This window comes from Trematomus bernacchii, unplaced genomic scaffold (assembly GCF_902827165.1).
Source record: "Trematomus bernacchii unplaced genomic scaffold, fTreBer1.1, whole genome shotgun sequence".
NCBI lineage: Eukaryota > Metazoa > Chordata > Actinopteri > Perciformes > Nototheniidae > Trematomus > Trematomus bernacchii.
This window is the reverse complement of record NW_022988066.1, coordinates 2,610,195-2,630,126: the sequence shown is the minus strand read 5'-3', so window position 1 is coordinate 2,630,126 and position 19,932 is coordinate 2,610,195. Positions and strand designations below refer to the sequence as shown.

Sequence of the window (19,932 nt, the reverse complement as noted above, 5' to 3'; positions counted from 1 at the left end):
AAGCGATCGTTTGCTTGTTTTTTGCTGTGTGGTTTATTATCACAAGAAATAGACAAGAGTTGTTTCGAAAGAGGCGACGTATAGCAAGACGAGGTATAGAAGAAGCTGACGCGAGAGTTCGGGCAGTCCTCCTACGCCGCAGAGACTACAGGACGACTCGAATCACTACTAACTACAATGCTACTTGGTAAGCTAACGTTCGCTAACTAGCAATGTGTTTAGGCTCACGCTCCCTATACGACCAAAGTATTTCAAGTATTTAATTAATTGTAGCTACCACTTTTACGTATTAAAATATGTATGCTTTTGTTTGTGTATTTCAGAAGTTACCGACCGAGCTACCGAGTGGTGGAATGTGATTGTTCCATCTTTCACACACACTCAGTGGGTGGAGAACTTCAGGATGCCTGAGGAAAACCTACGTCTACCAGGGGTAGCAGTGGCACAAGGTGCAGAGGAGGGCAGGGACATACGAGAGGGTCTGATGCGCTACCTGAATACCTAGAATGTATAATGTAATACCTAAATATTCATTGTATTGTATTGAACATAAATACATCTTTTCTTTTTCACATACATGTGTTTGTCAAATTATTTAAACCAAAAAAATGTTATCAGAATTGACTATTTAGTAAATATTTGAATTTCAAGCACCAGTACTGCCCCCATAATAATAATAATCTAATAAATTAAGCAAATATCAAAGCAAACTATAAACATAAATACAAAAGTGTAAAACACAACAGAACTATATTCATAAATGCAAGTGTAAAAAATTGTTAACATGGATGGAGGCTAAAGTATCCACAGCATAAAATAATATGATTATGATGGTTTGTCTGAAAGACACAGCCTCAAGGTTCAAGGTTTTTTATTTTGTCATACGAACATAGCTAGTGTAGTTATGACAATGAACATCTTAGGTCACAGGCTCCTCCAACAGTGCAACACAATAACCCAGATCAACAGAAATATAGTGCAAGTAAATATTAAGCGCTGTGCACCGCTCTCTTTGTATAGGTGTTTTCTTTTGTTCTCTTCTCTTTGAAATATATAAGCAATGTGTTTGAGTCTAGCACAACGAGGGTATTACAATTGAGTAATTTTTACTACATGTATTTATCATGTATTCTTAATACCATTACAAAATATGTAATGTTATGTTTTAGAGGAGGACCTCAAGCTAGCAAACTCAATTTCAAACAATATGCAGAGTTGTCCTGCTAAAGAGTTAAAATGTATTATTTAACCAAGTATTTATTCTCTTATTTGCTTTAATTGCAACAGATGATAAAGGTTTCACTGTGATAAGTATTCTCTTAAATCCATAAACCCCTGTACAGTGCTTTGTGGACGATGGTGTTTATGATATTTCTGACTGCAGAGGGACGCCTAGATGATGCCATCTTTCTGTGTGATCGCTGGTGGGTGCAATTATTTATCAACAAGCAATAAGATAAGACATGGCATTGATTCTGCTGGGCCAGATGTTGATGCAGAGGACGTTGTTCGGAACTGTTCCTCCTCGCTAGTCCCAATGTAATCATCTAGAACAGAAACATGACTTGTAAATTCCACAAACTACTACAGCACAATACTATAAATAGCAACAACAACTATAGAAAAGACAAACTGAACGTAAACAATGGCACATATGGTGTTAGCAAACAATAGCTCTCGCTAATGCTATCTGCCTAGCTAGCCTTCGGGGCTCCATAAAAGCATGGGTTGTCGAACATAAATGTAAGGATAAAATAGACTTATTTGTTAGAAGTGAGCTTTAGAACAGATAGGGACACAAAGCAGGGACACAAAGCTTTCAAGCAAATAACAGAGCGTTAGCAAAAACGTACCATGCAGACTCCAGTAACGCCGTTGGAGAGTCCAGTGTCTGTGTAGAGACCTCCTGAAAGACTTTGATATTGCGAGTTGTCCCGTCGAGCACCCGCTGGACCTTATCATCTGCAATATAATGGACGTCGTCACTTCCTCGACCGACCATGGTGTGCTTTTCTTTGCCATTGTTGTAGCTCCTCTGTTAACAAAAATGCTGTTTGTAAAAATGGATTATCTCGCGCGCAGATTGTGACGATTCTCTCCGACCAATCAGCAGCCGAGAGCGTTGACGTCACAAACTCAGCCCGGTTGTCTTTGGCCCTGGCCCCACGATTTTATGAGGCCAGAAAAACTGTGAATTAGGACCCGCCGGCCGGTACTAGGCCAAGTGGAAACGCAACCACAAACGGGCCGCTGACGTCACAGCCCTCTTAAACCGGGCTGCGCGCTGTAGTGGAAACGCGCCATAAAGGCCCTGACACACCAGGCAGTCACCAGAGAACTCGCCGACACCCGACACCGACAGTTCCATCGACGAGTTCTCCTGCGTCTTGGCCGTGTGTCGCACTGGAAATCACCGCAAAGACTTCAGCCGAGCACGTACGAATTGCGCATGCGTGAGTGGCAATAACTCTCCTTACCAGCAGGCGGCGGTAGTGTGTATTCGTCATTCAAAATAGGCAACAACCGGAAGACAGAGAAGAAGAACAGACTGATATAAACAAACAAATAGCATGTGCGTTCCATTTTCACTCTCGTCCATCAAAAACATGTTTTAGAATATAAAAATACATGAATGATGAAATGAGCACATAAAGTGCAGACATACTATAAAATCACAGTTAATAGACCTGCATCTGATGATCGCAGTGTTCTGGCGGGTGTGTAGTTTATTGAGTCAGCAATGTAATAATGGCCACTTCTTGCTAAATTTACGATGAGATGAAAAACCGGACTTGACCAAACAAATCACGGAGCTCTCAGCAGAGGACAGCCGGGGACGCTCCCGCCGATATCAGAGATGTCCCTGCTATGTGTGGGAGGTAAGAGAGGACATTTAAGGGCTATGTTTGATGTCTTTAAGTATCACCTGCTGGTGTTTAGCTGCTGTCTTGTGCCTTAAATCGTTTGTTTACGTCCCTCACTTCCGTTTCGCTTCTCATTTGCTAGCTGAACAGCTGATCAGAGTGGTTTCTTGGCCCGATAGCTTGTGTCCGACACCCAACATGTTGAATCGGCCGGGTGTCGACCGTGAAAGGCCAAATAAGGCGTGTCACGGCCGAGGGTTCGGGACACACCAAATTGACTTTGGGCGACAAGGAACCCGTTTTCGCCCAACAACGCAAGACGGCCGATATCGGCCTGGTGTGTAGGGGCCTTTAGAGCAATGGGACGTCCTTTCCTCCGGGGGGTCACGTGAAGCGACGTCCGTTTGTGATGACGCTGCACAGCTGATCGTCTGACAGTAGCCAGCTCTGTCCCCGTTATTTTCACAAACACCCCCGCCTCTGTTAGTACACATTTACTGACACAAACATTTGTATCATCTGTTGTAGACCCAAATAAATCAAATCAAATAAGAACTCATTCTCAAAAAAGATAAACGCCATTCTTAAAATGTATAAACGAGCAATAGTTAGATTAAAGACATCAAACATAGCCCTTAAATGTCCTCTCTTACCTCCCACACATAGCAGGGACATCTCTGATATCGGCGGGAGCGTCCCCGGCTGTCCTCTGCTGAGAGCTCCGTGATTTGTTTGGTCAAGTCCGGTTTTTCATCTCATCGTAAATTTAGCAAGAAGTGGCCATTATTACATTGCTGACTCAATAAACTACACACCCGCCAGAACACTGCGATCATCAGATGCAGGTCTATTGACTGTGATTTTATAGTATGTCTGCACTTTATGTGCTCATTTCATCATTCATGTATTTTTATATTCTAAAACATGTTTTTGATGGACGAGAGTGAAAATGGAACGCACATGCTATTTGTTTGTTTATATCAGTCTGTTCTTCTTCTCTGTCTTCCGGTTGTTGCCTATTTTGAATGACGAATACACACTACCGCCGCCTGCTGGTAAGGAGAGTTATTGCCACTCACGCATGCGCAATTCGTACGTGCTCGGCTGAAGTCTTTGCGGTGATTTCCAGTGCGACACACGGCCAAGACGCAGGAGAACTCGTCGATGGAACTGTCGGTGTCGGGTGTCGGCGAGTTCTCTGGTGACTGCCAAACTCATTTCCCTGCTTCTCGTGGTTTCCTTGCGTCTCTCCATGCTTCCCTGGTGGGAGGGACTAGTCCCAGGGAAACGACGCAAGTGAGGGACGCAAGGAATCCATTTAACCGAAGTGAAACGCAGCCTATATAAATGTCCTCATCAACAGAGATTCTGCACCTTTTGTTTAAACTATGACGGAGGAAGAGTTATACACGGTGTACAAGGGGGTCTACGTGGTCTCATCTGTGCACACGCCAGAGAGTCTGAAATACTTTGAAGAGTTTGTTTTTCGCCCAGATGATATCATCATCGTGACGTATCCCAAATCTGGTGAGTTGTAAGTGTTAGGTGTTGAATGTGTGCACCACTATGAAACGTTTTTATTATTTGATTTGTAAAATAAATTTAAAATGAAAGGGAAGACATTTCCTGTGGCTTTGTATTTCGATGAGGAGCCAGATGAGACAAGAGCAAGTCAAAATCATTCACAAGCACTGATGTGTTTTGCCATTTTCACGATATTAGTCCTGGTGCAGCAGTTCACCAACAGAGAGTTTCACAGGCAGTTAGGGAAAAGGTTCTATGAAAATCAAACAATTCGAAATGTTGTTTATCACTGCTAAAACATAGCTATTTTCCATCGTTCCTGTGACGTAGTGTCCAAAAGTATAGTTTAAATATAATGCCTATAAATCCCTGCCTGCCGTCAATGTTTGTTTTTTTTAACACTTTTATTAAACACTAGACCCCATGTCTTTCAAAATATACTATACGATAATTGCAGTGTAGATATATGTACTGGGTTTTCTGTTACTGTAAAAGATGGGCTTTAGCTATAGCTAGCTCATTTTTCAGATGGGTCCGTTGGGTTGTCGTTAGGCAGTGTTCAAAGACATCCGGGGTCAAGGCCTACAGCGGTACCATGATCTCTCTGTCCATGCTCTGAGGTCCGGTTGAGGACAATGAACCTACTACTGTATGCCAATGATCCAAGTATCAGCAAGTTAGTTCCTCTGATTTTGACTTACGATAAGTTCTTTCTAATTGTGTGTCCCTTCATGTATTGAATCAGCACAAACAATTAACAGATAGCTACAAAGCAATGTTTTTACTGGTGATTCAACATAATATCCAAACGACATGGTAACATTTCTTGTATAATCATATGAAATAAGAAGTTAACTTGACACTGAGTGGAGATTGACATTTGGCCAGAGTTTTCAATAATAGTTTAACCATCTTTTGGATGGTGTGTTTGGGCATGTGTATGAAGTATTACATTTGGCAAGCACACAAGATAAGAAAAAAACCCTCCCTCCGTGTTGGCTATTGCCTGTGACTTTGGGAATGTTTTCATGGTATTAACAATTCATGAGTAATTAATTAGTGGTTATCTTATTCTGAAGGCTGCATTTAAATACTAGCAAATGAGTAAGGGGTGAGGTGAAAATGGATATAATTTCATCTCACCCCAAGTTTTGCAAGGGCTAATAAATACATATTTAAGAAAATCTTTTTTTGTTTTTGTTTAGGTACAATCTGGATGAAGGAGATTGTCCCTCTGATCATGAGTGGAGGAGATCCAGCACCTGTTGACACGATTCTTAACTGGAATCGTGTTCCCTGGCTTGAACTGCAGCAGACCGCCTCCCTCAAACTTGAACAGAGGCCCTCTCCACGACTGTTGACTACACACTTCCAGTACAACATGATGCCACCATCTTTCTTTGAAGTAAAGCCAAAGGTAAACCTATCAACTAAGGCAGATCAGATTCAATGTGATAAACGCATCACAGACAGTATGTGTGAAGGAAATGGTCTGACGTCATGTCATCACTGCAGGTCATCTATGTGATGAGGAACCCCAAAGATGTGTTCACATCGTCTTTTCATCATCATGTCGCGGCTTCCGTCCTGGTGGACCCAGGCCCACAGACCCAGTTCCTCCACAAGTTCCTTGATGGAAAAGGTTTTTCTGATTGTTACAGCTATGTAATGTTTAGAATGTGTTCATAACAAGATACATATCAGTAAGTAGGACGAAAACTCTTAAAAAACCTTTTACCTGGTAACATGATTTAAAGGGGACTTATCATGCACATTCTTAATTGTGTTTTGGGATTTTACTAGCCCATGATTACAAACTTTAATGTTCAAAAAACACATTCTTGTTCTTATAAATTCTCTGAAAATGCTCATTTTAAGCACCTGTCTTTTTTAAAGCAACCCAAAATACCAGCAAGAGTAAAATAGAGAAAACGGTCGATTCTTATACATTGTGGGTCGCTAGCACACCATGGATAAATGTTTATCTTGCAAAGCCATTAGCAAGTGCATTTTGCATTATGTGTAGCCTTTAACAAGGGAGATCTTGAAAGACCATGAAGTTCAGTAAACACAAATACTAAGTTATGATAACCTCTTATTAAAGGAATACATGTGTCTCCTGTTCCTTCCAGTTATGTTTGGCTCGTGGTTTGATCATGTAAAGAGCTGGCTGAATGCTGAAGATGAAGACCACATCATGCACATCTCCTATGAAGAGATGATAATGGTGAGACTCAGTAACAATCCTCAAATCTGCCTCAAATCACTTTTCCAAATATTTTCCTAATAATTCTGACCTTGATTTAGCAATCATCTTCAAACTCCTCCTACTAAGATATTGTATACTGGGAGAGCCGCTGCAGGAATATGAGCTGATCTGTGTTTGTCTGCAGGATCTGAAGGGCTCTGTGTGCCACATGGCTCAGTTCCTGCAGAAATCTCTGGACGATGAAGTGATAGAGAAGATAGCCGACCGATGTTTGTTCAAGAACATGAAGAAGAACAACATGTCAAACTACTCTACTGCTCTTCGTGAATTACTGGACCAGACAAAGTCTGAGTTTCTCAGGAAAGGTGAGTGTCATTAAATAATACATACAGTACAAAAGGTTTGGCTGACATTTCTGTTAATAAGAACTGAATTGAATATCATAGACAAAGCACTTCTACGATGTGGCCCGAACTCGTGGTCAACTGACCCTTGTTGAGTCTATTTTTATATAACATTACAAGGTTGATTCTTATTATTACATTATATGCTTATTGTGCTCATGAGATGTTGCTATGACTATGGCAACCCGGTATCACGGCAAGACGTGAACATATGACGATCTACCATGCTGGGAGACGTGAATATGTCACGGTTTCGTCCCTTCAAACGTGACGGTTACACGGTATTGTTAACATGGCCCATCCAGTGGAGAAATACTCGGAAGTGCCAAGCAAATGGTCTACTGCGCCTATTGGTCGGTTTTTATTGTCAAAATTAGATGTTTTTAATTTATTTTTTAATAATTAGTATTGATACTGCAAGGAGACGTATTGTGTGAAAAGAAATGTAAGATGTTGTTTAATTGCTGATATATTTATGATCCACGTCACGTTTTCAGTTTTGGCGGCAGTGCTTCCTGTTTGTCCAGAAGTCTTCTCATCAGGGCTCTATAAATACAGAACTACGGCAGATATGTCATATTTAATGCAGCCGAACCGTGTATTACAATGCCGTTATGTGATGACCTCCAAAGAGAAAAGCAAGCAAACTCGGAATAAAGTATTATTATTTTTTTTTTAAATGTTTTCGGATTTCACATCAACAGGAGTCCGGTTAACTAAAATGTCCGTGCGGAACAATACCCCCAACCCATAGATCCGTGGGTGAATAATGTCAATCACCACATTACACACATCCCTTCACATTTACATTTTAATTTACATTAAAGTATTTCGTGAGGTCTTCTAAAATGTTTTTAAATATAATTAGGGTTGTAGTTGAAGAGTTTGTAAATTGCGTTGCCTGGCAACGCAATCGCACAACGTCACGTCCGTTAATTCCACATCCACACCTCCACACACATGGATTAACATCGATTTAATACATTAATGTAGCCTTTGTTTCTGTTAAAAGAGGTGTCGACCAGCTAGGGCAACAAGAAAATCGGCGAAATCGAGTGTGACGATTACAAAATAAATTAAAAACATCTAATTTTGACAATAAAAACCGACCAATAGGCGCGGTAGACTATTTGCTTGGCACTTCCGGGTATTTCTCCACTGGTTGGGCCATGTTAACAATACCGTGTAACTGTCACGTTTGAAGGGACGAAACCGTGACATATTCACGTCTCCCAGCATGGTAGATCGTCACATGTTCACGTCTTGCCGTGATACCGGGTTGGACTATGGAATATATAGACATAATCACCAATCCCAGGTTCTGATGGGTTGGATACGAAACGACCAGGTGCAGACACTGTGAGAAGACAAAGAGTTATTGAGAAAAGGAGATCGCTCTGACCTTGGCCGTGTGTGTGTGCTCAACGCCTACGCATAACTGGGAATCAGTATAATGGAGGATTCCACTATCTATTTTGGAAACTTTAGCAAAACAAATTACGTAGGATAGCGTGACTAGAGTAGGGCAACACACTCTCACTCCCTAAGCGTCCAGGAGCGACGCTTGGTCAGGGTCCCGTGGCGTCCAGTTGTGACGCGCCGAGGCTCCTTCAGCTTCATAAACGGACGCAAAGAGCTTTCAACTGATTGCAATGTATTCCCATCGGCGTCGGTATTTGACGCTTAGGGAAGCACGGCATTCGTTTGTGTCGGAGGCTGTTAAAGGCAATGTGAGCGTCCATTCCCATTGGATAACGGAGAATTGTACACCCGGAAGTAAGTATTCCCCTTACTGTCGATTGATTTGACAGTGATATCTCCACTACTCATCAACTCAAAAACACCAGATTACTGTATCCTTGTTAATTAAACGACGGTTTTAGTGTGTGTACAATGCTTTTGTCACGTTTTCCCCTTCAATTCTGAGAAACAAGTAGTTTTCTATGAGTTTTGGATGGCCGAAGACATTACATTACCCACAATCCTCTGTAGCAACCATAGACTGTTTACAAAAATTAAATAATACATTATTCCGAGTGTGCTTGCTTTTCTCTTCAAAAACACCAGATTATCCTTGTTAATTAAACGACATTGATAGGTTTTAGTGTGTGTACAATGCTTTTGTCACGTTTTCCCCTTCAATTCTGAGAAACAAGTCGTTTTCTATGAGTTTTGGAGAGAAGCCCCTCAAAGCAGTGCGCAATGCCTCAATGAGCTCAATGTGGGCGGGAGCTCAACGTGGGCGGAGCTTCACAGATGACGCGTTGCATCCTGTTTCCCGGTAGCAGTTCTCTTCCCTCCCTTCAATCTAACCCTTCCCTTCCCCCCATCCTAACCCTAACCACTCCCTACCTTTTGACCTAATCCTAATCTTCCTTCCTCCCTCCCAAACCTAAACCCCAAAACCTCTCCTACTGTAAGAAATGAAAATCAATGTTGATATGACGTAATTTAAATTAAATACAGGGTTTTAATTTAAAGCAGTTTTATTCTGAAAAAAACGGAAGTTCACACTAACTATTAACTTAACACTTTTATTCTGAAAGGTCTTCATTTCCGGTTAGCATGTGGCTAACGTTGTGAAAACCGTGAATTGAAGGTGAAATGACATGTGATGTTGTACACTAAACACACTGGGATTAACACTCATTTATTGACGCTGAAATAACGTTTATCAGGGAATGTTTAAATAACCACAGACATCAGAATTATATATATATTAATAATATAAGATATAATATGTTACTTTTGTGACTGGGTAAGTACACAACACGGGAGTCGGGACGTCACGTGCCTCAAAGGTTGAGAAAGGTTGAGCTCCCGCCCACATTGAGCTCATTGAGGCATTGCGCACTGCATTGAGGGGTACTTCGTTTTGGATGGCCGAAGACATGACATTACCCACAATCCTCTGTAGCAATCATAGACTGTATAAAACAATTAAATAATACATTATTCCGAGTGTGCTTGCTTTTCTCTTTGAAAGTCATCACATAACGGCATTGTAATACATGTTTCGGCTGCATTAAATATGACATATCTGCCGTAGTTAACTCTATGTATAGAGCCCTGATGACAAGACTTCTAGACAAACAGGAACTGCCGCCAAAACTGAAAACTTGACGTGGATCTTAAATATATAAGCAATTAAACAACATCTTACATTTCTTTTCACACAATACGTCTCCTTGCAGTAGCCTATAATTCGGCTGACTTTTATATTTGATCCAATTGGTAGATAGGCTGTATTTACGCCATAACGGTGCATAGCTGATAGAAAGGGACACCTACTGGTTAAAGCACGTTATTGCATTTTATAATTTTATTATTAGATATTAATAGGAGGATGTGCAAAACACACAAACTAATAAGGCTTTATTTAAACATTAAAGAATACTTTAGGTTAAGGTCTTCTTTTGAATAAGAAAAAAGCTTTGGGGGTATAGAAGATGAATATGGAGGGATGAAACCCTCTTTGATGGTCACACATGCAGAGCACACAGCACACACAGTGACATTTGTATCTACAGATAAATATTAAGCCTGACAAAGTACTTAACGTCTAATATATTGCTTTCCTGCAATGTTAACTATGTTTAAGCACTTATTTTAACTGATATTATACATATGTATTATACTCTTATAAGATGTATGTAGATAGTATAAGAAATGTGCAGAATATGACAATGTAATGGTGGAGGTACACACATATTGATAGATGTCTTGTAATGCACTGTTGAGGAACCTGCGACCCAAGTTTTTCATTCATTGCATAACTACACCGTAGTTGTGTATAATATGATATGTCAATAAACCTTAGAAAATCTTAAAATCTTGAAAGGGATGTGCAAAATAGTCATTATATACACAGTGGCGTTTTTATATGTACAAAAGTGGTGGGGCACAAAAAACTTAGATGTCTATATATAAGCTTCTGCAGTGACGTGCAGTGAGGTTCATGGCTGGTGAGGCACTGGCACTGACTCTTCAGGTTTACAAATATTATATTTTGACCTAAACCAAAATATAATATTTTCAAAAGCTTTTTTTGTCTGATGCTTCGATTAATTTTAAACAGACAGTTCAACAAAAGGATACCCAAAAAATGTCATTTTATCATTTAAATATTGAATTGTTCTCTCTTAGTAAGATCCCATTTTCAATAAAATGGCGGTCTTACCTTGACTTGAAGATGAAGTCCATTTGCCTATCCTTCTGGACAAACATTTCTATTACTTTTTTGTAAAAGTCCTCCTTATGTTGTTGTAGTTTCAAAAGTCTATCATAAATCTAATCCATAGATTTATGATAAAAAAATTATATAAGTAGGGTAGACATGTGGATGTTATCCGGCTAATCAAAACGTGCATTTATCTAACAGGTACGTTTCCCACAGATCTTATTTCGAGCTATTTTCTAAAATCCTCTGGAGAAATCTCATTGCTTTTTTGTGCTTACTTCCTGGTTTTAGGACGCGCCACTGCAGCTCTCTCGTCTCCTCTTCACACAGCACACTTTTCGCGGCACACGTACTTACAGCCAATCAGCTCTGAATGATTTGAGATGACGTATGGTGGGGATGGTAGCTCCGTGCCCCTCTGGTCATTATTTTTTTGCCACACACATTACATTACAAAATACTCTGAGCATGCGCAGTGTAGTTTTTACAGTCACCGTTGACTTCACAGCGAGAGGAAGGGGCATAATCAGGTTTTGTCCCACATGGCTCTAAACAGCTCAATAGGCACACACTGTGACTGTAGACACACTAATTAGAAGAACACAGACTAAAACAGCAATGTACAGACGAATCAGATGATTAAACATGATCTTAAAATATATTTTATATATATATATATTTTTTTTTTTGCATTTTTGTAATCATTATTTGTAATACTTTCTGCTGACACTAGGTGGGGCTGCCCCTAATGACCAGTCGCCACTGTATATACAGTCTTTAATGTCAATAAACCTTAGAAAATCTTGAAATCTTGAATGGGATGTGCAAAATAGTCATTATATACAGTCTTTAATTAACTATTAGTAGAGAATAATGACGAGTAAAGAATATACTTTATAGGGATCCTATTAATATCTAATAATACAATTATAAAATGCAATAACGTGCTTTAACCAGTAGGTGTCCCTTTCTATCAGCTGTGCACCTATCTACCAATTGGATCAAATATAAAAGTCAGCCGAATTAGTGTTGATACTGCAAGGAGACGTATTGTGTGAAAAGAAATGTAAGATGTTGTTTAATTGCTTATATATTTAAGATCCACGTCAAGTTTTCAGTTTTGGCGGCAGTTCCTGTTTGTCTAGAAGTCTTGTCATCAGGGCTCTATACATAGAGTTAACTACGGCAGATATGTCATATTTAATGCAGCCGAAACATGTATTACAATGCCGTTATGTGATGACTTTCAAAGAGAAAAGCAAGCACACTCGGAATAATGTATTATTTAATTGTTTTATACAGTCTATGGTTGCTACAGAGGATTGTGGGTAATGTAATGTCTTCGGCCGTCCAAAACTCATAGAAAACGACTTGTTTCTCAGAATTGAAGGGGAAAACGTGACAAAAGCATTGTACACACACTAAAACCTATCAATGTCATTTAATTAACAAGGATAATCTGGTGTTTTTGAGTTGATGAGTAGTGGAGATATCACTGTCAAATCAATCGACAGTAAGGGGAATACTTACTTCCGGGTGTACAATTCTCCGTTATCCAATGGGAATGGACGCTCACATTGCCTTTAACAGCCTCCGACACAAACGAATGCCGTGCTTCCCTAAGCGTCAAATACCGACGCCGATCGGAATACATTGCAATCAGTTGAAAGCTCTTTGCGTCCGTTTATGAAGCTGAAGGAGCCTCGGCACGTCACAACTGGACGCCACGGGACCCTGACCAAGCGTCGCTCCTGGACGCTTAGGGAGTGAGAGTGTGTTGAGTAGGGAGGGAATCTTCTTTTTTCCGTAAATAGAGTTACAGATTACAGCTCTGCTGCCTGTGATTTCTATGACCTGAACTCTGTTACCTTGGCCAAGTAAATATATATTTTGCTCTCTTTTAAGAAATAGTTGAACTTAGAAGTTGTTTGTCTTTCCTGGAATAAAAGAACGCAACACCCTATAGCCCCTGCCACGTGAGCAGTAGCAGAAAAATCATGCAAATTGACAGCATGGAAGTGTGGTGGAAACTTCTGTAGCAATAGGAGTCAGGACTCATGCGGCTTTCACACCAGAGCTTTTCCCTTTCTAGCTCCGAGCTAGAGCTTTTCTGGTTCAGCTCCAGTTTCCCTTTTCTGCTCCCGCTTTGTTCACACCACACAGAGCCGGGATGGTGCTGCCGCTGCTGCGTCATGACGTCACCGTTTACATCGCTGATTTGCTCCCCAACGGCGCTCACAACAACAACAACAACAACGGGGGACTGCGTCGGGTCGATGATCGTGTTGCTTTTAATCATACGAAGCCAGATTAAATTAAATAACGACTTCTCCAACCTTATACTTTTCTCCAGAGTGCCGTGGTTCATTGTTTATTAATGTGTTTCAGCGGCATTTACCGACCGCTGCAGTGCTGGCTGCTCTTCCACGGGAGTTTATTCTCCCGTTAGCTCCGGGTTAGCTCACACGGCTCTAACGTATTCACTGTCTGACTGTCACACAAGCAGCTGATACATATCCCCAGTTCCCCTTAAAGTGGACCTATCATGCTATATTTGAATAATATAGTGTAGGACCATACCTATATAAGGCATATTTATACTTTTTTTTTTTCAAAATACCAAACAGATCATGCATTTTAGCCATGCCTCATTTTGCTCAATTTGACATTTTTTAGCTCTGTTTTTGCAAGGGCAGATTCTGTGAGAACAGCACCATCTACAGGCCTGGCATATGTACTACAGCGTCTCCAGCGCTTTCGAACGGCAATGGCCGTGGCTGTCTCCTCCTGATTGGTGGAGTTGGCCCAATAGCCGTAGCGCCACGGTCCTGACGTCAGGACAGTGTTCAAATCTGGATCAGTTTTTATCAGATCCGTTGCAGCCCCTTTTTTAGAGATTTGGGTATGGAGGAAAATAGAGAGGGTTGTGTTTTCTGACACTTGGTGAGTTCCCTGGAACACCGGGGACACATATTCATGTATAAAAGACGTACAAAAGTGCATTTTGCATGATAGGTCCCCTTTAAATGAATGTGTGTCAGTCTGAATTGACGCTGTTTGGCATCACAACGCTGTTATGAAAGTTTCTCTGGTATAACATGGGTGATGTTAGCATAGCAACCGAAGCTAAACTGACTACTTGCTAAGCCGTTTTCTTCAGGCACATTTTACCGGCGTATTTTTCATTATGATTCTACTTGTGATAGTCGGACATGACAACCTGTGCAGCCCATGTATTGATTCCATCCGATAGCTGCTATAATAACAAACAAAATGTCTGCCTGCTCTCCACAATGATCAATAACAGCGAACGGATGGTCAAAGTAAGGTACAAATAAACAGAATCACATGAAGCCTGGAGTGTTGCCTGACTTTATAAAGTGTGTTTTTTTTTATAAGTGTGTGGTTGCCTTCTAGTCACTTTGCTCAGCGCTACTGCTTGTAGGCAGGCATGATGAGACTCTTCAGTCGACCCATGTTCAGCGGAGGTGGGTTTAGTTTCCTACACGCCTCGACGTAAGAGAGACGTAAGCGACGCCGCCTCTTAGCTCCGAAGCTCTTGCTTCTAGACCAACAATTTTTTGGAGCTGGAAGTGAACCGGATTCCGGAGCTAAGAGGCGGCGCCGCTGCGGTGTGAACAGGAAAAACCGGTACTTTTCAGGCTCTAGCTCCGAGCCGGAGCTGAAAACGCGTTGGTGTGAAAGGGGCATCAGAGAGACACGAGGAGAGCTGGAGCTTTGATGGCAAACTGGCGGTTTATTTGGAGCTTCGGCCAGAGAATTCACAAGACATATCACGGGCCACGAGTTGACCACACGGTAGAGATGCCACAATCAATTCTGAAGAACTCTACCCCAGATCCATGTATTTAGCTAGTTCAGAGAGAATAATCAACATTGTGCATAACAAGATAGAATCCTAACACCTCTATCAGCTGACGCCAACAGGCAGGAACAGGGAGACAAAACACTCAGAGCACAGCAGCCAAGGTGCGTGTGCTCAGTCAGGTCAGTATGAACTGATAAACTGGGTCAAAATTATGGGCCTTGGAAATTATTTCCCCAACAGAAAGCATGCCATTTAGTAGAATGATTATAGTGATGTAATATTGCATTTGTAATGCAACAATTAACACATCAAAATACAACAACCAAAAGAATGCAAATACTGTATACCTGAAATGATATGTTCATGAAATACATAATGGTGTTTATGGAGAGTTTGCTGGGCTTTATTGTTTTATTTTCTCACTAATATTGTACTCTGTAGTCATAACATGTCTTTGGGGGTAGGGCATTCATTGGTGCCGAGTCATGTTTGGTGGATGGTATCAGGACCATAAGGGAATCCTCACATAGAAACTGACATACTGTATTTCTAAATAGCAAGAACATATGTGTCTATTCAAAATAAGATAGAAAGGTGCACATATTTCTCCAACTGAATAAGGATTTCCTTTTTTCCCCATGTTGTGTTTCAGGAATTGCTGGAGACTGGAAAAACCAGCTAACCCCGGCAGAAGCAGCGCACTTTGACGCTGTTTACAAAGACAAAATGAAAGATGTCAAATATACATTTGCATGGGATTAAATGAGAATACTTTAACATTGCCTCCTGCAGCATACCATGATTCTCAGAAATGAATAAGCCATTTCTTATTCACCACAAATTGTTTGGTTAATGAGGTTTGTGGCAGCAGAATTGGAGAAACACAAACAAACATTCTTTAACTCCTCTTAATAGATTAAACTGTTTTATGGTTTTCATAGACAGAGTCTAATCAAAGATGATGTGTTTGAAGTACTAGGCACGAGCAACCCTCTCTCTAACTTCTTGATTTGTTCATATAACACTGCCTTAACAGAGTTGTTGTTGTGTGACCTGAGGTGTTCACCTTGGCTGGTTTGTGTTATGGCCAAACCGATGTTTCTTATAATAGTTGGATAAAAGAAAAATATTTCAGCCTCTATGCCACGCACTGAACACATTATGTTCATGCTATGTGAACATAGCGGCGCAATATATTATACAGTACAAGTGTTGTTTTAGATCAAACCAATACAGGACACATCCAGTGATACCTGGTGATATTGAACACGCATTTTTACAAATACATAATTAGAAGAAAAAAAACGTTTGCGTTCATCAAGTAAAATGAAATGAGGAACACTAATCTTTAGTCAAACACTTGTTGTCCACACTGCATCATCTTCTGGTAAATGTGACACCAGACCTGGTACATTTCCATGAGGAAAATCCTCCTGTTTTAGTCAGGATACTGAAGTAATCTCTCTCTAAAGTGATGCATGTAAAGGCAAACAGAACAGAAGATATTATCTGAAAAAACCCAAATAAAATAGTTGGGCTGTGTTGAGCTTAATGGGTCCATGCTATCTATTTGGACCTATTATAGATTCTCATGATTGGGAAGTAATGTAAGCATTTATGCCAAACATTTGAATATACTGTGTTTTCAATATATCATCTCAAATATACTGTGTTTAAACAGACTCATGTTATAAACCCGGGGGATATCTCTGTCAATCACATTGCAAAGTCATACTGGAGGTGAAATGAACACAGTTAAAATCTAAAGGTTAACATTTCTAAGCAGCTATCACACTTATGAGTTGCCCCGGCCCTTTCTTCTTAGTTTTGACAAACAGGATCTCTCCAGAGCTTTGCTCCCCATCGAAACCAAACCAAAACAAAAGAGTTTCTATAATCTCCCACATGAACAGTTCATCTGCATTGCTTGGCTGGTTGCATGAGTAGCGAGGGTAGTTTGTATACTGCAACATGGTCCTCTATTTGAAAAAAAACCCCAAAACAATCTCTGGTGATCGTATGGAAATTCCCATCCCAGGTGGCGTTCACATAACTTGTTCGTCAGGTTCAACCAGAAAATGGAAACTGAATGAAGTCACATGGAACAAACAGAGAGGAGTCACTCATACTGGGTGGCATAAAGTGTGTCAATGACGTACAGGCTCGTTCTGTACGCCATTGCTGGATGGCTGTGATGCACCGGTGTGAATTTGCAGCCTTGATTTCAGTCAGTACCCCTGCCTAACTTGCGTGTGTTTGGATGTGTGAGTGTGTCTTCTATATGTATGTGAGACAGATAGACAGTTTGTGTCTGTGCGTCCTTCCTCTCCTATAGTAAATCAGGGTACACTTGAACCCCTTCGCTCTTAATTTCAGCTCTCTGGCGTTAGGTGGAAGTGGCTTCTCTCAGACGGTGATGGGGCAGGTAATGATTTTGTCCTCCAGCATGACGCTGAGGACCAGGAACACAACGTACAGCAGGAACATGAGAAGGCCCAGAGACTTGCTCATTTTCCAGTTGCAAGCCGCGATGGAGATGATGACAAAGAGGAGCATGAGGAAGAGTAGGACGATGGCGCAGAACAGTCCGTTGCTGCTGACCTGGATCGGTTTGAAGTCGTTGATGATGTGGTAGATGAGCCAGGGGAATGGCAGACTAGAGGGAGATAAGGGAGTTTATTAAGTTAGGAGAGGAACATGTTAAAAACAGATATGACTTTGGACTATTACTCTGTATGTGTTTTCTTGTTGTTTTCTGGACTCACCCCACAGTGATATCAAAGATGTTGGAGCCGACAGAGCTGGACACGGCCATGTCACCCAGTCCTTTTCGCGCCACAATCACACTGGTGATCAGGTCCGGGATTGAAGTGCCGGCTGCTAGTATAGTCAGTCCCATTATCTCCTCCGTAATCCAGAACGTTTCTCCAACCTGAAAGGAAGAACAAGTTGCAGCTGTACAGTTAAAAAAACTGCATCATTTTCATGTTGGTCCAAAGATTCTTGTTACCGTGTTGCTAATTTTTCCTGAAACATGTCAGACTAGGCGGTTACCTCCGGGGTTGAAGATTGTACTTGGATGTTCTAAAAACTGAAGTTATAAAATGGGCACTTGAGGCTGGCTCCAAAAGCGTGTCAATTTCCACGGACCACTATGTTAAAATGCCCAACTTTGCAGCAGAAATTCAGATGTAAGTAGCTTGTTTAAAAAAATATTTTTTTGTTGTGGAGCTTATTTTCCCGTTCATGACAACTGTATTTATATCATAAATAAGGGCATCATCATGGAGTCTTAAACATTACAGTTTAGTGATATATTTAATTATATGTAACCTCATAATAAATAAACTGACTTGTGATATTTATTATTCTATCCAACAGATATTTAACATTTATGGCGACTGCGCTCTGCATTTATTGGCACAAAAATGGCACGTGCGTCTCCTCAGTGACCTTGCATACAACATGACCTCATGCTTCAGGCCCGTCTTTGCATCTGCGCTGTTAGAATAGAGCAGTACAGGTTGATCTGGCTGTGGATCAAGGCGGATTAGCTGCTGTGGTCACACATTCAACACCCTGAATGCTGCACTGACTCATAAGAAAGGCCTCAGGAAAAGGAGAGAGTTGTTGTATGAGAGACAAATAGAGAGAACGTACCTGGTGAGCCCACCACACCATCAGGTAGGAGAAGAAAGCAATCCAAGAAATGGCACCGATGAAAGTGACGGAAGAATCTGGCCGAGGTCTGAGACAAGAAAAAAAAAAAGTTCAGTTTATACCGCACACTCAACAATTCAACTCCTCAGTTCATACTGTGTTTTGTTTCAATTCATGCATCATTCAGTTACAAATATGTGATATATCTGAACAACAAAGTGGTCAAAAATTATTTTATTCATTTATTGGAAACATTTTCATGATCGCTTTTTCCATTTTACATGTTCATTTATTGTCATTTCCATTCAGTCAGTCATTAAGTGCTATTTAACATGTTAATTTGCTACATATCCACACAAACAGACAAAGTGTGCAATCCAATGAATGTTAATCTAACTGGGTTTTGATAGATAACATATCTCTTTTTCTAAGAATGGCGTTTATCTTTTTGAGAATGAGTTCTTATTTGATTTGATTTATTTGGGTCTACAACAGATGATACAAATGTTTGTGTCAGTAAATGTGTACTAACAGAGGCGGGGGTGTTTGTGAAAATAACGGGGACAGAGCTGGCTGCTGTCAGACGATCAGCTGTGCAGCGTCATCACAAACGGACATCGCTTCACGTGACGCTCCGGAGGAAAGGACCATTGCTCTTACGGCCCCTACACACGGCGGCGTGCGGTGACTCTTCAACGCTTTTGCCCATTCACTTTGAATGGGGTGACGTCACGATTCGCCGAACTGCATTCTGGGAGCAAAGCTTTCCTCGCGGTGCTCGCTGCAAAAGTAGAGCAATGTTCTACTTTTGAAGCTGAGGCGGAGGCGGCAGCCAATCAAATCCCGCGTAAAAGAAACCCCCCCCCCCTTCCCATCACAAACTTTACACAGACCCCCTCTTCCAATTATCAACTCCTGTCTTGTTTCCGCAAACTCTTGTGTCCTGCAGCAGCTAAAAGTTTTGCAAGCCCCCGTTCGTTTAGTACCTAAAATAATAGACATCGCTTTTTCCAGCTGACAAACCCAACTTTCTGGTCACTTCTTCAATTTTCCAGCCCTTGGGGAGAGACACGGGAGATTCATGTGATTGGTTGTTGGTCGCGTTGCTCGCGTAAACTCCCCAAGCTCAAGACACGCCCACCGCCAAGCGGCAACGCACACCGCCGTGTGTAGGCTGCGTTAAAACTCATTTCCCTGCTTCTCGTGGTTTCCTTGCGTCTCTCCATGCTTCCCCGGTGGGAGGGACTAGTCGCAGGGAAACG

General features: G+C 41.2%; 2 protein-coding genes across 3 annotated transcripts; one reads left to right on the top strand and one right to left on the bottom strand.

The window, feature by feature from the left end:
* The first annotated feature begins 4,252 nt into the window (after positions 1-4,252).
* Positions 4,253-15,787, top strand: LOC117474599 (sulfotransferase 2B1-like). Of its 2 annotated transcripts, none has more exons than XM_034120479.1 (6): positions 4,253-4,391; positions 5,594-5,805; positions 5,904-6,030; positions 6,521-6,615; positions 6,791-6,962; positions 15,663-15,787. In XM_034120479.1, exons 1-6 carry the CDS (start codon positions 4,253-4,255, stop codon positions 15,770-15,772), a joined length of 855 nt encoding a protein of 284 aa, XP_033976370.1. In that variant the 3' UTR covers positions 15,773-15,787. The 2 variants fall into 2 exon arrangements, with proteins under 2 accessions (XP_033976370.1, XP_033976369.1); XM_034120478.1 differs by having other exon boundaries at positions 6,782-6,962.
* A 1,629-nt stretch (positions 15,788-17,416) lies between these two features.
* Positions 17,417-19,379, bottom strand: LOC117474787 (sodium/potassium/calcium exchanger 2). Its single transcript, XM_034120793.1, has 4 exons — positions 19,297-19,379; positions 18,671-18,758; positions 17,776-17,942; positions 17,417-17,666 (listed from the first exon to the last, which is right to left on the bottom strand). Exons 1-4 carry the CDS (start codon positions 19,377-19,379, stop codon positions 17,417-17,419), a joined length of 588 nt encoding a protein of 195 aa, XP_033976684.1.
* Between the last annotated feature and the right edge of the window lie 553 nt (positions 19,380-19,932).